Here is a 15,965-nt window from a genome sequence, read left to right as displayed (position 1 = left end):
GTGGGGAAACTCCTTGCTGATGCCCGCTGCTCGCCCTCCCGCCAGCAAGAGGGGGAAGACCCAGGGAAGCCGCCCAGCAGCTGATCTGCCGGGCGCCATCTACGCATGTGTGCCCATAGAAAAAAAGGGCACGCATGCGCAGATGGTGTTTTGACTTCCGGGTTCAAAAATCGCAAATTACCCTGTTCGCAATGGTTGGGGACGCAATAACCGGGGGATCACTGTATAACTTTTAGACAACTGTTGCCAAATGTACACACACATGCATGTGTATTTAGGAAAAATCACAAACTAACTGCACGAAAGTGTATTTTTGCTGTTGTTGGTAGACCTTGCAGAAGTAAACCTATTGATGTTTCTTGTTAGCTGACTGATGATTACCATATTTTTTTAGACTATAAGATGCACCGGTGTATAAGATGCACCAAGATTTCAAAGAGCCCTCTGTGGGCCCTGTTTTTTTTCAAATATAGGCCTATTTTTTCACCTGGTTCTTTTGTAAAAAAATAGGGTGGGCAGAGGGTTTGGGAGGCCTGCAGAGAGCTTCTAGGGGCTGTGGGGAAGGCAAAAATGCCCCCATTTTTGTGAAAAACTGACTATTTTTTGCCTGTTTTTTTGCAAAAATTGGGGTATTTTTGCCTTTCCCTAGTCCCCAGGAGCTCTATGCAGGCTTTTCAGACCTTCACAAAAATGGGACGATGGGGCTTCAGGATGCCAAAAATGGCTGTATTTGGTGTATAAGACGCACTGACATTTCACCCACTTTTTTGAGGGGAGGAAGAGGTGCGTCTTATACTCTGAAAAATATGGTAGTAAGCTCCCCTGGACCAGAGTCCAGAACAAACTACTGGTGTCCCTATTTAGGATCCTTTCATCACAAAACCCTCAATATCTAGCTGGTCTTATTTTTCAATAGAATCCTGACTGCTCTTTACATTCTTTGAGCAAAGCCTTCTTTTGGATATTCAGTCCAGGATTATAATCTCCAAATTGTGCTTAAAAGGATTCAACTCCCTTTGCCTTTGTGGAAATCACACAGCTTTTCACATCATCGTATATAATTTGATTACTACTACGGAGTCTGATTGTTCCACCCCACTTTTATTCAGTTAATGTATACAGGTAGTTCTCGATTTACAACAGTTCAGTTATAATGGCACTGGAAAAAGTGACTTATGATCGCTTTTCATACATACAACCTTTATAGCATCCCTATGCTCATGTGATCAACTGGATCATACGTATAACCGTTGCTGTGTCCCAAGGTCCATTTGGCAATCTTCTGCCAGACAAAGTCAATGGGGAAGCCAAATTCACTCAACAACTGTATAGAACTCACTTACCAACTGCAGTGGTTCACTTAAAGGCTGTGGCCAGAAAGGTTGTAAAATGGGGCAAAGCTCCCTTAACAAATGTCTCACTTAACAACAAGAATGTTGGATTCAATTGTGGTTGTAAGTCAAGGACTACCAGTATTTAAATTATTATAGATGTGCAGCCTGGTGAGCTAGACCAGACAGGAAACATGGGACAGATAAATTGATTCTACAATAAAACAGAATCTTGCCTGTCTGGAAGCACATTTTCACCCCTGTCCCTTTAGAGCCAAGAAACTAGGGAGGGTCTCTTCTGAGTCACTAGACCCACCCACATTTCTACCCAGGGTGGGGTGGGGTGGAGGCAGAACTGCCTTTCATCTGGCTGTTCCCTTGGCTGTCTCTCTCCGCCCTGTCTCCCAAGACAATTCCCACATTACATACATACATATACTATCCTAAAGCATTGTTTTAAGGGTAACGTTGTGTTGATCATTTTAATATATTTATTTGAGTTCTGAGATGATTGTTCTGAAACTATCCTGATGGGTTTGATTTTTGTTATGTACTGTTATGCCTTCACGCAGGGGAATAATTATGAATACAAGGAACATTATGTTTGCTCCACTGGAACACGGTATGCCTGAAATAGTCCAGTGAAGTGTTCTGAGTGGGATTGTTTTGTTCTGAGCTTAAAACAAAACAACCTGGGTTTATTCTAGTTTCATGAACATTCTGTCAGTTAACTCTTTATAAGAACGATAGGGCTGTGGGACCATTGAGCCAAAAACACAGATTCATCCAATGAATGCCAAGCAAACATTATAGGAAGACATGATTGGCCTACACATCCAATCCAGAAACTGTCTGTTTGTGGCATAAAAGAAACTATTGGCTATTTTCTATGGTCAACTCTTGGTTTACCTCAAAGCTCATCCTCGGCATTGGGTCCTGCTCTGGGCGGAAGACTCCTTGCTGACGTTTCCCTCTGCGGTCCAGGTTGGCTTGTTGTTGTGCCATCACAACACGGTTATCAGCCATACCATAGGTGTCCCAGTAAAATTCTGGCATCTTGACCTCTGAGGGATTCTGGTTATATGGCTCCATAGGGAAAGGCTTCATTTTCTTCTCCAGAGGCTGCTGTTGTTGCAGAAGGGGAGGCTGCAAGGAGTGTTCAAAGAGTTTCACGGGATCCTGGCCCTGAAGATAGTACGGCTGCTTCACAGGCATGATCTTCCCCAATGGGCCTTGAACCTGAGAGGGGTTCCAGAGCTGCTTGGAGGAGTCTCCCTGGGGATACTAAGAATAAATACACCAGCATTCAGCATTATCAGTAATACAGACCCTATAGATAAGAGGTTGATTTTAGGATCCAGCAAATAATAATAAACTGAATGTGATATGGATGCCAAGTATGCTCTGACTCAAACTTAAATAATAGGGTTGAATAGCTCAAGCAATATAGGATAACAGCAACCAAAAAAAATCAACGCTTTTGCTCTTCTCTGCATGTTAGGCAGAACCGCACATTCAATTCTACAAAGCAAACTTTGGAAGTTTGCTTCCAAAGTTTAAGTTTTCCTTCTGAGATTAAAGTTTTCAGATCTCACAAGCAGAGAAAAGCTAAAAACAATCTTTTAGCAGAGACAAACTACAAGACTGGCATTTGGACAGTAAGATTCATCTATCAATCCTTTCTCATCTTTCAACGAAGACATGATGTTGCAGCTCTGCAAGCACAACAGTGCATATTAAGTTATAATCCTTCAAATATATTTAATCAATCTTTCAATAATACCAATTCATCATTTTATAAGGCTGGTCATGCCTTACGTGAGAAGAAGCAGCAGAAAAGGTTTTTTATCAAATACAATCTGAACTATTCTGATTCCTCTCACTTAGAAAAAAGACATTTGATCGTAAATAAATGTCCATTCTGCTATTCCTCTGTTCTCAGCCTTCAATTACCATCCTAGCTTGTTCACCATATTTTGTCTGTCTCTTTCCCACTGACTTGTGAATTCGTTTTCTCCTTTAGTGGTTGTACTTGCCATTACAACATTTACAGAAAGGCCAGCGTTGCAATCAAAGTTGGCGTCTTTGTATCATTTGAGTACAATGAAGTTGAACATCTCTCAAAGTTAGCAGAGGCTCACCTGCTGGAAACCAGAGTGGTGTGGAGGACTCTTCCCTAATGCCTGCACAGCTTTGGTTGGGGACTGTTGCTGCTGCTGTTGCTGCTGCTGGGCGAGAGCCTGGACCTGTAGCTGGCTTGCAGATGGGGTTGTTGCCTGAGCTGGTATGGATGCAAGGGGCTGCTGAGAAGGGGGTGGAGTCTGTTGAGGTCCTTGGTTCATTGGGCCTGGTCCAGAGGGCCGCTGCTGGCTGTAAGGAATGTGGGATTGCTTCCCAGCTTGCACCTGATTTCCTGCGGGCGAATGAGCTGCAGGCTGAAGAAAGGTTCCTGGGACAGAAACACCACCTGGGAAAGTATATCCTGAGCTCATAGAGAAAGCCACAGGAGGAGGAATAACGTAGGCAGGAGGTGGGAAGCCTTGAAAGAAAGAAAGCAGACATTTTAATAACTGAAACCTCGGATAATACTGCCTGCTTCCTCTTCAAGATTAACCACTGAGACAGATTATGACCGGACCTTTCTTACCTCTCTGATCCTGCTGGCTAAAGAGAATCTTTGTAAAGCAAAGCTCTCCTATCTGTCAGCATCCAATTACAGGAATGGATTCAGTCTATTTGTCTGTGCTGAATAAATATTTGCGGGAAGAAGCTTGTGCCAGTAAGCCTGCAGGTGTAGTACTCTCACTTTGCTGGAGGAAAATTCTAGGAAAGCTCTAACATTCTAGAGGATGCTTCACTGTGACTTTCAGAGGATTTTAGGTTTCTTTTAAAAATGTTATACACAAATAAATTAGTTCAAGCAGTACAGGGATGCTTTGCATTTATTATGTTTTCTACTTCAAAATCTATCTACCTTTATGTTTGAAAAGATCTGTTTTCTTCCTCCTAACATACTCTGTGTATGGGTGGGTGTGCACACACACACAAACACTGAAATAAAAGCAAGATGGCTTCTTATGCTGCATCTTGGCAAAAAAGACACCATGGAAAGACATGCTTGATAAATACTATGTAAAGTTACATAGAAATAATGTGTACATTCCATTTAACAATGCATTTACTGAATCACATACATTCATTCTCTCCCTTTTGTCCCTTTCCCCTTTGAATTAAGAGAGCTCACTATATGGAAGAGTCTGTCTGTTCCATCAGTTTATACCAAGCCGAGATTAGTTTAGAGAAATAGTATTTTTACCTGGCCGGCTGGGAAGAGGAGGGAAAGCTCCTGGGTGATGGATGGGGATGAACTGGGAGTTGCTGGCCTGATTTGGAGACTGAGTTACTGGTGTTTTTCTGACTTCAGACACTGGAGTCTTCCTCAACTCTGTCTGGGATTTTACCTAAAGGAATAAGTCAGTAAAAGTAATAATTCTAAATACCTGCCCTTGTTCACTTATCCATGCTTTCTTGAGAATGTAATAATTAAAAAGTTATTATAAGACATATCAATTCTTTCCAGGGATTTGTTTCACAGACACAAAGAACGTTGCCTTGGCCAGCTCCACATTTGCAGTTCTCAGAACATTTTAGACTGGTCGTGTACTATTTTCCCCTGACTCACAAAGTTAAAATATAACTAGTTTTTTTCAGAAAAGAGCTCAGACTGAAGATCATGTTTGGAATTTGGGAGAGCCATTATCTCCACAATGGACTACAGGAGGCAACTCAAACCTGTCTTTGGCTTCATGCTTTCCAGCTGGAACTCAGAGTCATAGCTTCAAAAGAAACCTGATATAGGGGCTGGTAAGAATTCCCATCAGTTGGGACAAGCATTCTGAAATGCAGATTGGAATATTAAAATACAAACATTGATAAAAGCATTGCGTGAGATTTTTTAGAAGTATTTTAATACTTATCCAGCTACCAGACTTATGATACTAGATATCTGTTTAGAAGCTGTTCTGTCTGGGTGCCCCCAGACTTCAACACCAGCTGGAAAAAGCAGCTAGACACGCTGGTAAAAGCAAAAGCACTTTATAGTTTGAAAAATAAACACAGAGAAAAACCTGTTCTTCCCAACAGGCAGGCTATGAGGCTTCACAGCAAAGTCCTGACGGCCAGACAATACAGCAGACTTCTTGCTGGCACACACACCACTGTAGAGAATAAGCCCCCACGCCTTTTTCCCCAAGGTTTCAGCCTTCAAGGCCACAAGTCAGAATCAGAGACGCCAAAGATCACAGCCAGGTCCCAGGACTCCCAAAGATACTACTCCACAAGACAGGAAGGGTGGGTCTGCCTTTTCAGCCTTTCTGGGGAGAACCACACCCAAACCCAGCTGTTACCTATTTAGGACTGGAAGTACCTGGCTAATTGTCCCCTTCGTTGTTCTGCTCTTCTCTGCCTGTGATCGATGATGGCTTGAGCATTTTCATCTAAGGACTCCAGGCTGCTTGCTGGGGAGAGCTCCACCCTGGGGGACTCTGGCTGTTCTCCCTCGGCCTGATATTCCTCCTCCCCTTCTGCCTGGCCCTCCTCCTCCTCCTCCTGTTCCTCATCCTCCCCCTCTGAGCAGGGAGCCGGCAGAGGTTCAGCCGTTCCCTGAGGAGCCTCAGACGGAATCACAACAGAAGCCCTGTTTCCAAAATTGCTACAGCTTTTACAGGTACAAGAGTAAAAGATGTAGGTTTTAATGAAATTAGAGCTTGGTCCTTATTTCTTTATAGCAATGTCAACTTCATTTTATACAATTTCAGTTGCAACTTTAAAGTTATAGCAATTCATATACCATAGATGTGCTGGGCTTTTCTTTTGCAGAAAAAAATGGAGATACCAACATGTCTGCATCTTGAAAAGGCATACACCCAAACTAACACACTAATTCCAGGAAAAAAAAATGAATACATTAATAAACCTGTGTAATGAAAAAAGCTAAAGTTTGGAGGAAAAGAAAGAACAATAAACAATACCCATTGTGAGATAACTTTATATCTTATTTAGAAGCAACAGCTTATAAGGGAAAGCTCTTGAAAGAACTGTAGTTCAACAACGACAAAATGAATCCCTGAGAAAATTTGAACAATTGCAAAATAGCGTGTTTAGAAAATTTATCAGGTACAATCTGTCCCCACTGAATTGTCTATGAATACAGAACATTCTTCAATTTAAGAATCTAATCAAGAAGATCTTTGTACTGAATTCATTTTATAAAATGCTAAAACAATCTGTATTCCAAATCAGATTCACTTAGAGCACTTCCCAATTACCAGAAATTGGCAAACAGCTGCTATAATATTACACGGAATGCTAGCAAATAACGCTTGCCCTTTAAAAAAAATATTATAACGCTTAATTCCAGAAAACCTAATAGCATCATTAAGTTTATTAAACCCCTGTGATTAAATGCTAGTGTCATGTTAAGAGGTAGTACTAGCATTGGGGAATGTTGAGGTTCACCTCTAGTCTGAAACTCCAAAGTGTGACCTTGTGCAAGTCACTCTCTCTCAGCCTATCTATATCACAGGGTTGTTGCTAAGAGGGGGAGTCCTATGTATGGCATCCTGAACTCCTGAATGAGAAGGCAGCCACAAATCAATGAAGTGAGTGAGTAAGTGAGTGAGTTCCACTTTACTAAGTAAAGAATAAACTGGACATACTCTAATTAGGAAGATGAATTGTAAGACCCCAAAAAGAGGTACCAAGAAGAGAAAAACTAACAGTAAAGGAGAGAACAGAAAATAAAGACTATAGCTATACAATGAAAAAGAGAAAAATAAACCACTATTCCATTAGATCCGCTAGTAAGACAAATGAAGGTATGGAAGAGGGAGCAATGGTATAGAAACTCCAGCTGCATCTGTCTCTCATAGCTATCTCATTATTCCGTACCCAAAAGCTTAAAGGTATCTTCAGGCAACTTTATAACATTGCAACTAAATTAGGTGGCAGCATGAAAACATTCAGAGGTATGATAACATATAAAGAATCATACCTGTACTGCTACATTCTGCTTCCCTGTTTCTTGACTCTTGTCCATGCCACATTTCTTAATCTCATTCTTCCTTTTGTTGTTGATGTCCTTCTTCCCATCATTTTTATTGGCTGTTATTCCTTTGCTATAATCTCTTCTTTCCCTTCCTACTTCCTTGATCAGATAGTTTCGGCCTTGCTCTCGGTTTATTTCTCGTGGTTTAATGTTTTCTTTGAATGTCACCATGGGCTTATCTCCTGTATCAGAGGTGCTGCTCAGGTTTCGACTTGTAGATAGCACGGACTTAAGTCCTGGGCTCCCATCTACAAACTGTGGTTCTGATGCTTCCTGCAGAACATGACTCTGTTTGGATTCATTATGTTCCTCCAGTAACAGTTCTGGGATCTCTGTCAAAAACATGAGTTTGCCAACCTCATTTTCACATTGGATCAACCTTTAATAAAATAATAAAAACAATTAACTGTATGTTACCAATAAATTTTCAAGGATAATCAAAGTCAAAAACCTTGAGTAGGAAAAATCAAGACACTGGGTTTTTCTTAAATTTTATTTTAAGCCCACAAAATTGAAAGCAAAGTAAAATAGACACAGAAGAGATCAAAGGGAAAGCAACCTTTACTTATGCCAATTGAGAATGGGTAATCTTGATGAAGTTTTAAAGCAGTCAGGGATTATCATTGGATCTCATCTGACGTTTTAATAGATAAAAGGCTTTTAAAGATATATTTCTGTAACTTCTTTAGTTGGGTGGTAGCATTTGAGCTAAAAAAACCTTCACCGTGCTTCTTTCAAACTAGCAGCTGAAGTTCAATATGACTAAGAAAATTGCACAACACTATCATAGCTCAGCTGACTGGAACATGTTGCCCAATACTACTGCTTACTTTGCTGGCCATTGCAACAGACAGGAAAGCCACCTTTGCCATGTCACTAAGAATGAACACCACCGCCATCCCTTAAATTACTTTGACTAAAACCTGGGATTAATGTTTGAGAATTTGATTACAGAGATAATGAGAGTAGTAAAATGCAAGTAATAATCTTGCATTTACTAAAGCAAGTGTTGGTTATGACTTATAAAGCCCTTCATGGCATCGGACCAGAATATCTCCAGGACCCCCTTCTGCCGCACGAATCCCAGCGACCGGTTAGGTCCCACAGAGTTGGCCTTCTGTGGGTTCCGTCGACTAAGCAATGTCGTTTAGCGGGACCCAGGAGAAGAGCCTTCTCTGTGGCGGCCCCGACCCTCTGGAACCAGCTCCCCCCAGATATCAGAGTTGCCCCCACCCTCCTTGCCTTTCGCAAGCTCTTAAAACCCACCTCTGTCGTCAGGCATGGAGGAATTGAAATTTACCTTCCCCCTAGGCTTATAGAATTTATACATGGTATGCTTGTATGTATGAGTGGTTCTTTAAATTGGGGGTTTTTAGATTATTTTTAATATTAGATTTGTTACATTGTCTTTTTATATTGTTGTTAGCTGCCCCGAGTCTTCGGAGAGGGGCGGCATACAAATCTAATAAGTAAGTAAGTAAGTAAGTAAGTAAGTAAGTAAGTAAGTAAGTAAGTAAATAAATAAATAAATAAATTGTTTTTCATTCTCCTTCTTCAAGGACTTTATCCCCTCCCCTCCTGCCAACTCCAGTAGATTAATCTAGGTAGGGAATAACTACCTGCAGTTTTCGATACCCAACATCTCCAATCTAATTTCAAAAGTCCTATGCAAGTGATTAGCTCAGATCTCCAGAAAAATCTCTCTTTCTGCTGTTTTGGAAGAAAAAGAGCTTCAGAAAGTAAAAAGAAGAAAGGAGGCAGAGAACCGGCAGTCCTACTTATTCCTAGCTCTGGCCCCATGCATTGCATGGTGCAACAATTTTACATGCTGAAGTAGTTGAAACACTGCAGGAAAACCTTTTTAATATAGAGAGATCTGCAGCAAACCCCTCTACATTCATTCATATGCTTTGAGTGCACAAGATTCCAATTCAGTCTGCGGCAGCTCCTTTTTAAAGCTGTGAAGCAGTCGGGCTAAGAGCCTGAGTTATTACAAAACTGCAATCAAACTAGGTCAGTGATCAGATTTACCAAAAGACAATTAATTTCTTTCAATCTGTCTAGCTGGTCCACTATTAGGGTTAGGCAGTGTTTCAAAGTCAAAAGGATGCTTTGACGTATAGGGAATGCAAACGTGGTGCCTGTGTGCAACTTCTTAAAGCAGCTGCTCCTTTTTCTAGGGTTGCAGCTGAGGCATTTATTTGCCTCTCCTCCCCTCCCCGTATGCTGAAACATTTGTGTACCACTGAATCTGAAGTGGTATGTAGTCTTACAAATTATGTTGCTACAGCTAGTCTGCATTTAACATCCATTTGTTCTGCAATTATTCAAAGTTACAATGATGCTGAAAAAAATGGAGTGGCAACTAAGTTCTCAACTTACAACTGTGGTTTTCTGCTTCTTTTTAAAAAAAGGGGTGCATGTCTATGCAAAAAGCTGGGTGCTTCTTTTAAAGTTATACAAAATAAATACAGTGGTACCTCGTGATACGAACCCCCCATTATAAGAACATTTCGAGATACGAACCGGGGGTTCGGAAATTTTTTGCCTCTTCATACCAACTTTTTTCGACTTACGAACCCACCTCAGATCGCAAAACGGCGCTCTGCTGAGTGCCGCCGCCCGGCTGTCACCTTTTAAAACAGCCGGGGGACTTCTCAGCGTTCTCCCAAACCTGAACCTGAATGTGGCCTCCAGGAAGGATGTCTTCGTGACGTCAAAGCTCCGCCCATGGAATTCCCTATTGGGATTCCCCACCTCCGTTTCAGCCTCCAGATCGGCAGAAAATGGTGCTGCTGATTGCAAAAACGGCACTCCGCCAGGTGGTGCCGCCCGGCTGTAACCTTCTGAAACAGCTGGAAGCTTCTCGGCAGCCTCCGGAACCCGAACATTTGCCGAACTTCCGGGTTCAGCGTTCAGCAGAACGCCGAGAAGGCCCCCGGCTGTTTCAGAACGTGACAGCCGGGCGGCAGCGCTTCTTGGTGGCCTCCCAAACCTGAAAAGTTCGGTTTCGGGTTTGGGAGAACGCCGAGAAGCCCCCCGGCTGTTTTAAAAGGTGACAGCCCGGCGGCAGCGCCCAGCGGAGCGCCATTTTGCATTCCCCCCCCTTGCACGCATTAATTGCTTTTACTTTGTTTCCTATGGGAAACATTGTTTCGTGTTACGAACTTTTCGCCTTACGAACCTCCTTCCGGAACCAATTAGGTTCGTAAGATGAGGTATTACTGTACAATATAAAGTTATCCTCGGAAAAACTCTATTCATTGGGTTTCTACACTCACACACCAATTTCTTCTGATGAATCCTGGAAGGATTGGATTATAATAAGAAAGGAAGTGGCTGCCAGCTTCATGACTGACAAAGGATTTTAAATCTGGGTTTCTCCCCAATGAACTACAATTTGTCATTCTTAAAAGTAGTAGGATTTTAAGTCCCATTCATTCTCAAATTGTGCTGGAAAGGAATTCTGTTCTGGCCATGATGACCTTTTGTGTCCTACACCAAATACTTTGTGTTGAATATTATCCTGCAGCAATCTTTACCCTTTGCTCTAAGGATCATCCCAATTGCCAGTGGTTTATAGCAAGGTGTAGCATGAAAGTTTGGCTTAATTCAGCAGGGCAGCAACACATATCCACCTTCCCACAGTATTTCATGTGTGGCCAGGATAGTTTGCCCAATCAAAAAGAGGGAGGCAAAATGACAGTAAAGGTTAGTTGGGGAGAACAGCTGCTCCAGGCGGGTGCCAGAGGCAGGCAAGCAATTCTACAGGTGGGAGCTAGGGTATGTGGGTGGGAAAATGTATGACTGGCTGCATGCCCTTGTCAGTGGGGCTGTCTCTCAGTGATCCTTCTTTGTTGATCCTTCATATTAAGGATTGTCCCAGACAGGAGGGGCATGGAGCCAGGCCCAGCATGAAGGACTATCCTAGCTGGCAGTGATGGACAGAAGTGATAGTGAGTAGCAGGTGGCCAAAAAGACAGAAATAAGAGGGAGATGGGAAGATGGGGGAACCGAAATAGTTCCCTACCTTGGAATGACTGAGGATTAGGAATGGGAAGGACAGTGCCAGGAACATCTCAGAATGTGTTGGGTCTTTATGTAATGAGCAAGCAGATTCATAGCCAAAAGAACTGCCAAAACTACTGTGGGGCAGTTATGAGACATTGGTTTGATTAGGAATGAAGTTGTTGGGCATTATTATGAGAATTAGAAACGGTTCCCCATAAAGAGCTGATAGATAAATTAGTGAAGATTGGACTTAATCCCTGGATAGTTCAGTGGATTTCAAGCTGGCTGAAGCATAGATATCAAAGAGTTATTGTTAATGGCGAGTATTCTGAGCAAAGTCAGGTTACAAGCGGTGTGCCACAAGGGTCTGTTCTGGGTCTTATTCTTTTTAATATGTTTGTGAGTGACATAGGGGAAGGTTTGGTAGGGAAGGTTTGCCTATTTGCCGATGACTCTAAAGTGTGCAATAGGGTTGATATTCCTGGAGGGGTCTGTAATATGGTAAATGATTTAGCTTTACTAGATAAATGGTCAAAGCAATGGAAACTGCAGTTTAATGTTTCCAAATGTAAAATAATGCACTTGGGGAAAAGGAATCCTCAATCTGAGTATTGTATTGGCAGTTCTGTGTTAGCAAAAACTTCAGAAGAGAAGGATTTAGGGGTAGTGATTTCTGACAGTCTCAAAATGGGTGAGCAGTGTGGTCAGGCAGTACGAAAAGCAAGTAGGATGCTTGGCTGCATAGCTAGAGGTATAACAAGCAGGAAGAGGGAGATTGTGATCCCCTTATATAGAGTGCTGGTGAGACCACATTTGGAATACTGTGTTCAGTTCTGGAGACCTCACCTACAAAAAGATATTGATAAAATTGAACGGGTCCAAAGACGGGCTACAAGAATGGTGGAAGGTCTTAAGCATAAAACGTATCAGGAAAGACTTAATGAACTCAATCTGTATAGTCTGGAGGACAGAAGGAAAAGCGGGGACATGATCGAAACATTTAAATATGTTAAAGGGTTAAATAAGGTCCAGGAGGGAAGTGTTTTTAATAGGAAAGTGAACACAAGAACAAGGGGACACAATCTGAAGTTAGTTGGGGGAAAGATCAAAAGCAACGTGAGGAAATATTATTTCACTGAAAGAGTAGTAGATCCTTGGAACAAACTTCCAGCAGACGTGGTTGGTAAATCCACAGTAACTGAATTTAAACATGCCTGGGATAAACATATATCCATCCTAAGATAAAACACAGGAAATAGTATAAGGGCAGACTAGATGAACCATGAGGTCTATTTCTGCTGTCAGTGTTCTATGTTTCTATATTTCTAATTAAATGACTACCGTATTTTTGGAGTATAAGACAGACCGGAGTATAAGATGCACCTTAGTTTTGGGGAGGAAATAAGGGAAAAAGGTCTCTACCTCCCAGCAATTTGCCAAACAGCAACCAGCAGAGATAATATACACTGTTTACTGTGTATTTCTGTGCATGTGTGCCTGAGCCATAGAAATAGCAAAGAATTGGAGAAATGTACATTATGGCAGTATATTAATTCCAGAAAGTTTTCATAAATGTAATCACGCTAACTCCTCCCAATTATTTAAACAGATCTACTCCAAACATACGTGAGGGTATAACTCAGCTGCCTTACCGTAATACTAAAACAGGACACTGTTACATTTCAGATAATACTTTTGCAAATCTTTAAAACTTATGTGGATTTCTGGAAGTATTTCTGCTATTTTAAAGAAGATACAATAGCACTGGGCCTCTTCAGATCAAACATTTATTTTAAAAAGCTTCTTCATTTTCTTAAGTTAATAATAAAGCAGTCTTTTTAAAAAAGTCTAAAATTTGAACATTCTATAGGCATTTATAGTTATTGACTTACCTCCTTGCAGCAAAAAATAGACAGTTTCAGCACAATCCGATCGTTCCAGCAATTTGCCTCCACGAAGCGAAGCTTTAGTTGCTGGAAACTTCAATCAATCAGCTGAGTGTCAGGAGGCAGATAATCAGTGGCTTGTACTAAGCAGGCTCTGCTGCTGTTTGCTTCAGAGGAGGCAAATTGCTGGCAAGCAGAGACCAAAAAGTGGGGGTGGATGGGTGGGATTTTATTCGGTGTATAAGAGGCACCCAAGTTTTCACCCTCTTTTGGAGGGTAAAAAGGTGCATCTTATACTCTGAAAAATAAGTACCTGTTATATCAAATAAAATTATGGCTTTCAGTTCCTAAAAAAGCTCTCAAAACCCTGAAAAAAACCGCATACTTATTATGCAATTTTAAGTATCTATCTACCATTCATATATTACTCTCTTGCGTTAGTGTTAAATGAAATTACTAGTGTCCACAATTATATCTTTATTTCAAGTTTTAACATCTGTCCTTATAAACATTAAACAGTAATACTGAATGGCAAAGAGAACCATCATGGGTGAAGGATGAAGGATGACACTAGCAGCTATATAGATACCTTGACTGATTGTCAGCTATCCATTTTCCTGTGAAGATCAGGCGTTGTTGTCGTATACGGCGATGCTGCCCTTCTTTGTCTCCAATAATCCCCTGATGGCCTTTAGAGAAATCCAAGTTCCTGATTGTTGACAAAAAAATAAAAATGGAACTTTTGGATTATGAATCAAATCAGGAACAAGAGGGTTACATTCAGGTCTAATATGTAGTTGTCTGATTAGTTATCTAAAGTTTCCCTTTAAGTGAGAAACTAATTGCACAGAATTTGCAGTTAGCAGGAAAAGAAAAGAGTCCCATTTTAAGTGAGTTTTACTATTCTGTTTTAGATAAATACTTGAACAATGTTTGTGTATTTTGCATCATCAAGCTTTATTATCCTTGCTGCAATTGTTCTTCAAGTAATTTTCTACCTTTAACCCTCAAATATAAAAGCAAATAGTACTAGAATCAATTTCAGAATAGAAAAGTACTGTGCACATGTTTACAGGTTCAGATCTGCTAAGCTTCCCCCCCTCCCCCCGGATTTACCCAGGGAAATTAATTTATAGCAGTAACAGTTATCTTGTATAGTATTAGACCAAAAGATCTATCAGGTTAAAAACAGAAATCCTTTTCAGTGAAAAACAAGAATAACCTCCAAATAACCCGAAACCTTTATAGGTTTCCTATAAATACAGAGATATTAAAACTGACATTTAAGGAAACCAGAATAGGAATTTTAATCCCGATGTAATAATGTAATACAGAAAATAATTAAGATGTACAAAATGTTGTAGTGTGGTGATAATTATAAAGAGCCTAAAAATCAGTGGATATTAACACTGTTTGAACAACACTGATGAGTATCATTTATCTATAATAATCACTCACCTGAACGAGGGTCTCAGAGCTAAGAATCCCTGCAGCTCAAACTCTTCTGGAAGAGGAGTGGCTAGTGAATGAAACAAAGGAATAATCACATCTACATTGAAGTCTAATTTGTATTGGTAAGCAATGATCTGACCCAATAAATATCAAGGGCTTTTTAAGTTACAGGTAGACCTCAATGTGAAGTTACAGCAGTACTGAATGGACATATGACTTGTCCCTGAAGTTGCAGCCACTGCAGTGCTCTCGTGGTCAAAGTTCGGGCATTTGGCAGTTTGCCTACACTTACAACTGCAAGGTTGTTTCAACTCTACTTTTATTTATTTCACCCTTATATATGTCTTTTAGACCACACCGTGTACTCTGTGGTTCCTGTGGACTTAGTTGACTGCCTTCTTCTTGCTCCCGGTGCTGACCAAACATGCCTAGGCAGATGATGGCTGCACAAAACATTTCTCCCCAGATTACACACAGAAGATTCATCAAAAGATCTGAGGAAGATGGCCTCATATGGTCAGCAGCTACCTCCCACTGCACAGAGTGGGAGCAAGAAGGCACTGAAGCTCAACTCGGATGGTTGACCACGCTGAGAGCAACATAGGTCTAGGAATGCAGGGCAGTTGCTACTCAACTGTGTCCCACTTTTAGAGCTTCCACAGGCAGCTGGAGATTCCCAGGACAGTTGTGGCGTTGTGACACACTGAGGCTGCACACTATGCTGATCGGGATTTTTGCTGTGGCTCAAGGGCTCCTTACAGGATAGTCCCAGAGTCATGTAGGTTGCTTGCCACGTCACCAGCAGCACTGGCAAAAGGGCAGAGATGGAGTTGGAGGACGATAGGAAAGAAGGGGGTGTTGAAGAGGAAGCAGAGTTCCTTACTGCTCTGGGCTGGGAGGGACCAAACTTGGAATGGCATAGCTTAGTGTGGGCTAACAACTGGTGGAATGTGTTTAATGATGACAACGGGAATTGCCCTTGCTAAGTTTGCACTCCCTAAAACTCATAGGTAAGAAAGTGAGGACAAATCAAGGGAAATATTTCTTCACCCAGAGGGTCGTTGGTTTATGGAATTCACTTCCAGAAGAGGTCGTGACAGCTGTCAGCCTTGATAGCTTCAAGGCAGGATTAGACAGATTCATGAATGCCAAGTGTATTGATGGTTATTGAAACAGATG

The 15,965-nt window shown here is 41.4% G+C and overlaps 1 protein-coding gene across 1 annotated transcript in view; it reads right to left on the bottom strand.

Annotated features, from left to right (window-relative positions):
* Positions 1-15,965, bottom strand: part of SMG7 (SMG7 nonsense mediated mRNA decay factor) — a 47,713-nt gene that overhangs the window by 12,800 nt on the left and 18,948 nt on the right. Inside the window, exons 11-17 of the mRNA XM_070748543.1 lie at positions 14,793-14,853; positions 13,924-14,043; positions 7,384-7,816; positions 4,648-4,792; positions 3,473-3,870; positions 2,969-3,046; positions 2,241-2,615 (exon numbers count right to left, since the gene is read on the bottom strand). Coding sequence (XP_070604644.1) covers positions 2,241-2,615; positions 2,969-3,046; positions 3,473-3,870; positions 4,648-4,792; positions 7,384-7,816; positions 13,924-14,043; positions 14,793-14,853 — 1,610 coding nt within the window. The remainder of the gene's footprint in view (positions 1-2,240; positions 2,616-2,968; positions 3,047-3,472; positions 3,871-4,647; positions 4,793-7,383; positions 7,817-13,923; positions 14,044-14,792; positions 14,854-15,965) is intronic.

This window comes from Erythrolamprus reginae, chromosome 3, assembly GCF_031021105.1.
Source record: "Erythrolamprus reginae isolate rEryReg1 chromosome 3, rEryReg1.hap1, whole genome shotgun sequence".
In the NCBI taxonomy this organism is placed as follows: domain Eukaryota; kingdom Metazoa; phylum Chordata; class Lepidosauria; order Squamata; family Dipsadidae; genus Erythrolamprus; species Erythrolamprus reginae.
This window is presented reverse-complemented; position numbering and strand designations above follow the sequence as displayed.